An 8,326-nucleotide genomic window follows, 5' to 3' on the forward strand; every position below is an offset into this window, starting at 1 on the left:
AAAGTACTATATACTTTATCAAATGTGGCTAATTAATAACCATAAAGGATGGTGAGGCTACTGTCATAAAAGGCCTTCTAAACAGCCCTCCATTTGAACAGCAGTCATAAGTTTTACAGTTAGACTGTGTGTGAGTGTGCATGTGCGCTTGCATATGTGTAGATGCATCCAGTTTAAGTAAAATGAGTGGCTCAATCTACCTTTATTCTACATATATCTGGCTGTCAGGTATACAAGTACAGTGCAAGTGCCAACACTGCCACGTTTAAAATGAACTTTTATTTTACAACCTAATATACAGTACAGTGCTAAAAATCCTGTGCATTTCATGTTGACACCAACTGTTACAGCAGAGCAGATGAGTTTATGCTAATGTCCAAGAGCTCATAGTGAGAGCAGTTCAATGCCATTTGAGTGTTTTGTCTTGTTTTCCATCACCGTCCATTCCGTCAAACCAGTGATGTCACGCCTAAGATGAAAAACAAAGAACAAAGATAAGAGTATTCAATGACGCTAAACACTGATCGATTACACTTGACCGATGCATGAATTTTACTGTGACCAAAGACAGACGGGCAGTTATGATGAATCTATTACAGCACTTTTTTAAAAGGAAAAGTTTTTACTGTCTTTTCTTGCTGATAATTTTTTATTGATTTCCGTACTTTACACAGCAACACCCATGGCATAAATCCAGTTTTTAAATAAACACCTCAAAGAAAAAAGAAGGCTCCACACAACAACAGCTGCCTGAAGTGCGCTCAAAGTGTTTCAGCGTTAGCTTTCGTCAGTTTAAATAAACGTTTGACACTTTATGGCAAGCACTCATTCCCATTAAACACAGAAAAGTAAAGGTTACAAGAGGCTTACTGTGTGAATAGGGCTTACCGTGTGAGTACTTGCACTGCTTCAGTGCTTCGCTGAAGCCCTCGCACAGAGTGAGGTCACTCTGGGTCGTGGCACAGTCCAGGAACTGCCTCACTTCAAAATGGCAGGGACCTGGTGGGGGAGGGGCTGCACGGGGGGGCTCCTGAGGGTGAAAATACACACGCACGCGCACACACACACACAAGCACACACACACACAGACAAACACCTTAGTAAGTTTATGATTTTACGCACAGTCAGTGCTTAACCTTCACTTAAATTCTGAAGTACTGCGTGTGAAGAAAATAGGGTCTGTGGTCATTTTTATGTCTTTTTTTTTTTTTGTTTAAATCAAAGGTGATCGTTCAAACCCGGGATCCAACCAGCACGTGCAAACAGCCCTCTCTTTCTGAGACTGGGTGAGCTACGCCTTAAGCTGACTACACCTGTGTGCCTCCCTACACCTGTACCCCTCCCTACACCCTGCACATGTGACCGAATCAGTCCAGGCCCCCCGAGGTGAGCTCCGTACCTGGTAGGCAGCGGGTTTGGCGGCCTCTGGGGCGCTGCTGCCGGAGCCGCTGCCCCCGCCGAAGGATCCCGTGAGGGCGCCGCCGAGCACGTGCCCCACCGCCGACCCCACCGCCACGCCCGCGGCCGTGGTGGCCATCTGGGCCATCAGGCCCGGCTGCTTGGGCTGGGCCGCCGCCGCCGGCGCCAGGGCGGAGGGAGGGGGCGGGGCTGGAGCGGGGGCATAGGAGTGAGCAGGGTGGCTGCGGGGCAAAGAAACAAGACAGGCTGATTGGCACACTGGAATGTACCAAGTGGAAAAACAAAAAAAAAAAGGGGGGGGCGACGGGGGGTTTACTTCAGGATTCGGGTTCAATTTCAATGTAGTCACACCAAGAAGTTTTTTTATTTACTTTTATTTATGTATTGAATTTAAGGTCATTCACTGAGTTGGATTACCTTAAATGAAACTGACCACATCTCTGGAGTGGAGTCACTTAAGATTAAGTGTCATGTATTAAAATGTCTTTTTTTCCCACCTTGTATTACCCAATCTGCACGTGAAAGTATTAATTTGGTCAGTCAATCTTGAAGTGGTGACATAAATAGTTCATTAATACATGCTTTCAAATAAAATAAAAAATGTTACATTTCTTTTGCACAAACATTAGCAAGCAAATAGATGTTTGTTAATATGCTGCCTAATATAAATTCCAGTTTTGTTCATAATAATAGCACGATTTATTCTTGAACACATTTACCTATCCAATATGGCACTGATGACGAAACGATTGCTAGAAACTTCCAGCGTAATGGAGCACGTCCTCAACTAACCATGTTAGGTATTAGCTAAATAGCTGATGGTAGAGAGGTGCGTTTGTACGTTAATTCGAAAATGATAATAAAGCTTCTGAGTTACTATCAAATTGCTAACCAGCAAATGACATTGAGAAAGAGATTCTTGCGTCAAGACTGCTGCGCACTAGAAGGCTAGCGTGTCATCATCTTTTGCTCAACTTAGCTTACACGCAATTGTTATGACCTTTTACTTAGTGCACTTTGCATCGTGAACATGAACAAATCAACCATTCCGAGGAATCAAACTATATCCGAAAGTAGCTAAAGTTTGGTAGCATTAATAAATAATTAGCAGAAATGCCTGTCCGTAGGATGCATTATATATAACGTTAGCCAATTTAGCTGGCTAGCCAAGCAGGCGAGAGTGAACGAACTTACTATGCGACCCTACTTTAGAGCATTTATTATATTGATTTTGCGACGCCGATATGGGTCAATTTATATTTTACATAATTGCTTAAAGCGTTCTTTGACTCGGTAATATAAGCTTGTTTTAGCTACCAGGGATTCCTTGAGGTATCATATATTCTATTTTGCACGGCGTTCGAGTGTAACGTCAGTTAACTTCGCATGTAATCGGTATAGGGCGACTAGTTACAGCGATATTATTTAAGAGCTCTTACCTTGCTGGTGAAGGCGACGGACGACTGCGACTTCCCCTCGCCATTTCAGACACTTTCACGTTGCTAATATTATGAATAAATAGGGTTACTGTGGGTTCAGATACAAGAGACAGCTCCCTAACCCCTGTTCGAAGGATTGTCGCAACTGAAATGGATCATCAGATTCACCATACACGTGTGGATGACCTTGTGTGGGGGAAAATCTGTAGTACGCATGCGCGACATTTGGTTACATAGCCGGTGTCGTCTTATTGTGCGTTTAAATAGGCCAGGTATTTTCTTTTTGTTGCAAAAATCTTTTCTTTTGCTTTTTTTTCGAAATACACATTAAATATAGCCTATATATATATACAAAGGCAGAAAAAGCAATAATATATAGCAATCTAACAAGTCAAGAAGTGGTATATTCCAAATGTCTTTTAAAGATACTAACTTACATAAAATTTTAATTAGAGTTAGATTCAAGACTTCACAACAATTCACTGTCATTTTGCTTCAGCGTTCCTTAGTCCTTTTTAAGTATTAATATAGTATCCAATTTATATTTAGAATTGTATAAAGTTTAGTTTAGTCTTTGTTCGTGTACATTTGTGAATGTGGAATTTTCCATAAATCATAAATAAATTCAAAATATACCAAATGTTATGTTCCATATTTCCATCAGAAAAAATATAACACCTTGCGAACAACATTCATGTGGATCTCTTCATCAGTAGTCTTTTTGAAAAATCTTTCACACCAAAACACTTTAGTATAGATTCAAAAATAAATAATAATACATTACACATTTACTGTTACAGAAAATACATGCTAAATCAATATATTTTCTAAACTTTGCCATTACCTGGTTTACGTGATAAAATGCGGTGAGTAATTCTGAATGATTCCCCTCTGTGTAGGGAAAATACATTTGTGTGTGCCTTTTGTAAAATAACATCTACTATGTGGGCATTTCTGTAATTGCAAGTAATAACAAATGTAACTGACTTTGCTTAAACAACTGTTCTCAGCAGCTGTGTCCTGTCTGTGCCACTTTTATCAGCTGCACTCCGGGTGTGGGTGGAACTGTTTATCACACTATATGACGCAGAAGAAAAAACACAAAGACCACCGCAAACTGCATTTCTTCAGAGGATTACCGATGCTGTTCTTCTCTCCATGATATTATGTATTGAAGCTTCTCAACCTTGATTGAGGTCTCTGTGCAGAACTGAATTATTCTTCAATACTCTCAGATTTATTGGTGACACAATATTTTCTCGTAATACTCCAAACTTCTTTCCAATAGATATTTTTATTACTATGAATGCCAAAAAACTCTTTACTATAGGTGCAGATTGTCCACATTTACATTTGGTATGGAGCTTGCCCTGCCAAGCGGTGACTTGGCGGATGGCAGTTTGGCTTCAGTAAAGTAGGCTGTGGGTGGTGAAGGTAAACTCCTGCATTTAACAAACAACCCTTTGAGACCTTTCTACAGCAGTAACACCTTGGTGAATTTAGCCGAGAGTCCAGCCTGCATAATATGATTACAGTGGCAGTGGTATTACCTGCTTTAGCATAATTACACTGCTAAATAGAGAAATCTATGCTGAACATAGCTTACACCATTTACTCTCATCCTTTACAACTCTTACAGTCTGTGTAAGACTGTTCTTTTGCATTTTTCAAACATTCTTGTGAGGAAAAAGTTCGTCTTTCTAACTCTTATATGTTTAAAAAAACGTTCACTATTATTATAAATCATCTGCTGAGTTTTTGTAAACACTCCTGGGTAATAGTGTCTACAAAGTGTAAATACTGGGACTTGTCATGTGGGTGTAAGCACTTTTGCACTTGACTCCAGGACCACTTGGTGGCGCTCAGAAACCACTGTCGTATTGTGTGACGGTGGTGTCCGACCGCCACCAAGTGGTCTTGGAAATAATTGCAACGATATTTATCTCGCGCCTGTGTCTACGCATTTATCAAAATGCACCCGGTAGCCTACAACATGACATTATATCTGGATATTTTCTCGTCTGGGGACGAAAACCATCAGTTATCTGAGTGGGCACGTTCATTCTGTTGCTGTATTCGCATGAACTCAATGCAAAGAGCAAAATAAACAGTGTGGCAGTGGTGTGGCTTTTTCTATTAATACGTTATTCTAAATTACTGAAACAATTATTTATTCAAGTTTTTGTGGTTTTTTATTATTATTTAAACCAAAAATGCAAACTAATTTTGGGTCAGTCTGATACTTAGCTTGGCTTCATTTTCAACAATAGCCAAAGGCAGCTTCATTGTATCTTAGAAAAGCCTACTTTATGCCACATCTGTATAATATTAAACTCCCAAAAATACTTTGCCATGTGCTTAGATCACAGCGCATTCTCTCGAGTCTTTCCACGCAATGTAGAAAAATGGTAAAGAGTATTGTCTGAAAACAGCAATCATGCCTTTTGTTCAAATGAAGAAATACAAAAAAAGCCTCTTGTTTTTGGCTTGTTTGATAGAGTTTGATAGCCAGCTGTTTCTAGTTCTTGGCAAGGTTGAGGAAACACAACGAACCTTGTACAAAGGAGACAGTATAAATATGACGACATAACAAATTTCAGACAGGCTTGAAAATGAAAGATCTTTCACTTATTACAGAGAGACACCACTCCACCCCCCACCCCCAATGACCCCAAAATGAGACCAACAGAAAAAAGCACAATTGGCAATATGAGTTTGAGGTTAAAAATATTCACAGGCATCTTGGATTTGTTTGACATTCTTTGTACTCTGGGAGAAAAAGCACTGCAGAACATGAATGTGTTTATGTGAAGGAGATATTTAATATTTCATCTACACAGTGAAACAAACATAATTGGCTCCATCATCAAATATCTAATGTTGGTGACTGGTGCCTGGATTCAGTCATAAATTGTATCATAAATTGTATCATAAAAAATCTTTACAAACACTGCTTAGAGACTTCAGCAGTTGGTATAATTAGCTTGCCAAGCTTGTTTTGTGAAGAAATATCAAAGGTAACACTTTAAACAGCTTTTATACACAATTGAAGGACCAGGTCTGAAATTCATAAAGAGTTTCAGAGGATCGCTGATCTAGGAACAGTTTTCCCCTGTTTATATCTTGACCTCATCCATTATGGACTAAAGGGAAAGAGTGATCCCAGATCAGCACTACTATGCTGGGCTCTAATTCTTTATGAGTACAGGCCCAATTGGGGCTCTAATTCTTTATGAGCACAGGACCAGCCCAATCCTCTGCCCTTAACCGCACTGCGACTTTGGAACGATGGGGGAAGCATCACTGGGGCACGTCTGAGTGCGCCTCCTGCTTGTGAAGGAGGTGAAGGAAGCCGTGGAGGAGCGAACCCCATACAGCCACGAAGGGACGGCGAGCCACCGGACACCCCGGGGGGGGGGCCAGAGCGGGAGGACCGGCTTCGTGGGTGGGCACGGCGGAGGGTTCGAGGGGAGCAGAGGAAGGAGGAAGGAGGAAGGGAAAAACGTAAATTGGCCTGACACAGGCGTCGGGCGAGCGGCCTGCTGAGTCATCAGCCCTCTCCGTCTGTGGACGCGCGCTCACGCTTCGTCTGCAGCAGCTGCGCGTCTCACACACCGCGCCACGTCGCTGCGCGGTGGGCACACACCACGCGCGCTCACGCTCGCTGCAGCAGCTGCCGCTCACGCGCCACGCTGCTGCAGCAGCTGCGCGTCTCCGCCCGGGCTGGAGCGGGTGGGGGGGGGGTCGGGGGAGCGGCGGACTCACACACACACACACACGCGCGCGCGCGCGGAGTCACGGCGGGCGACGCGGAGGAGACGCTGCACAGGCTCCCTGCAGACTAAACACACTCGGCCGCGCGCGGGTCTGGCCTCCGTACGCTCGGGCCCGTGGGGAGCCGGGGTTAGCCGCACCAGTGATTCAGAGGTCGGCGTGAGGCACCATTAAAGCCGAGCCCTTGTTTGTTTTTCTTTCTGTGTGTTTTTTGATCAGCTTTTAATCGTGTAAAAGTTTGGGGGGGGGGAGTGGGGGGCGGGGGGTTGGGGAGGGGCCCAGACTGACGCACATCCTTTACAGCTGCACTTCTTCTGCAGCACTTCTAGGAAGACTCCTGGTGCCTGAGACACCAGCGGAACCCCGCATGGAGGGGATACCAAGCTGTGACTCAGGACCCAGTGCTGGGTCATCAGAGGGGTCAAAGTGGGTCAGGAGATACACTACATGGACAAAAGTATCTGAACACCTGGCATCCAACATCTCATCCGAAATTATGGGCATTAATATGGAGTTGGTCCACCCTTTGCCGCTATAAGAACCTCCACTTTTCTGGGAAGGTTTTATACTAGATGTTGGAACATTGCTGCAGGGATTTGCTTCCATTCAGCCAGAAGAACATTAGTGAAGTCGGGCACTGATTGGGCGATTAGGCCTGGCTCGCAGTTGGCTTTCCAATTGATCCCAAAGGTGATGGGTTTGAGGTCAGGTCTCTGTGAAGGTTAGTCAAGTTCTTCCACACTGTTCTTGACAAAACCATTTCTACATGGACCTTGCTGTGTGCTCGGGTGGCACTGTCATGCTGAAACAGGAAAGGGCCTTCCCCAAACACAGAATTGTCCAAAATGTGATTGTATGTTGAGGGGCCTAGCCCAAACAATGAAAAACAGCCACAGACCAAGGGGTGTCCAGATACTTTTTGTCGTATAGTGTAAGTGTGAAAATGTAATTTCCAGTATGTTATATACTTTCTATAGACATCCACAAAATTTAAAATAAAATTCTGCACTTGCATGAACTGCACTAATTATAGAGTTGTTTTGACACGTTGCATAGTACATTTATGACCATTTTGGGAGGAGGTGGGCCACTGAAAATTCATTTCCTCAGTTAAGTGAGAAAGTTCTGGATGCAGTGCCCTAAGGCATGAAAAAAACTTCAGAAAAGTAATTACCCATCTGATATTTATTACTTACTTCACTTCACTGCTAGACACTCTCATCCAGAGTGATGTAAGTGCAAAGATCAGGGACTGAAGTGGCGTGATTTCCTAGAGGAGAATATGTAGTCACAAGAGAGACAGTAAGTGCAAGAAGGCTCAACTGACAACTTGCCAACTACCCCAGTGAACATTAAACTAATTTACACAAACAAGAACAACACTACGGTAATATGTATTAGAAACACCACAGGACCACAGGCTCTGAAAACGAAGAGAAGAAGCTGCACCGTATCAGATGCCAGAGCGGGTTGAGGTGGGGGAGCCGAGGTGCAGCCTGCAGAGGTGGGTCTTCAGTCTGTGCCAAAAGATGGCCGACACCCCTGCTGTTCTCACTGCCCGTGGAAGTTCATTCCGACACTAAGGGGTCATGCTTTAAGTCAAATGTTACACGTTCTATGTAGTGGAGGGCAGCGGGGGGTGGGGGGGTGGGGGGGTGGGGGGTTGGTTGTGATGTTGCAGGCCAGACAGGCAG

At 43.6% G+C, this 8,326-nt stretch overlaps 1 protein-coding gene across 1 annotated transcript; it reads right to left on the reverse strand.

Annotated features, from left to right (window-relative positions):
• Positions 1–260: 260 nt before the first annotated feature.
• Positions 261–3,059, reverse strand: chchd10 (coiled-coil-helix-coiled-coil-helix domain containing 10). Its single transcript, XM_064308042.1, has 4 exons — positions 2,859–3,059; positions 1,400–1,640; positions 889–1,030; positions 261–469 (listed from the first exon to the last, which is right to left on the reverse strand). Exons 1-4 carry the CDS (start codon positions 2,900–2,902, stop codon positions 450–452), a joined length of 447 nt encoding a protein of 148 aa, XP_064164112.1. The 5' UTR covers positions 2,903–3,059; the 3' UTR covers positions 261–449.
• Positions 3,060–8,326: the final 5,267 nt, after the last annotated feature.

This window comes from Anguilla rostrata, chromosome 14, assembly GCF_018555375.3.
Source record: "Anguilla rostrata isolate EN2019 chromosome 14, ASM1855537v3, whole genome shotgun sequence".
In the NCBI taxonomy this organism is placed as follows: Eukaryota; Metazoa; Chordata; class Actinopteri; order Anguilliformes; family Anguillidae; genus Anguilla; species Anguilla rostrata.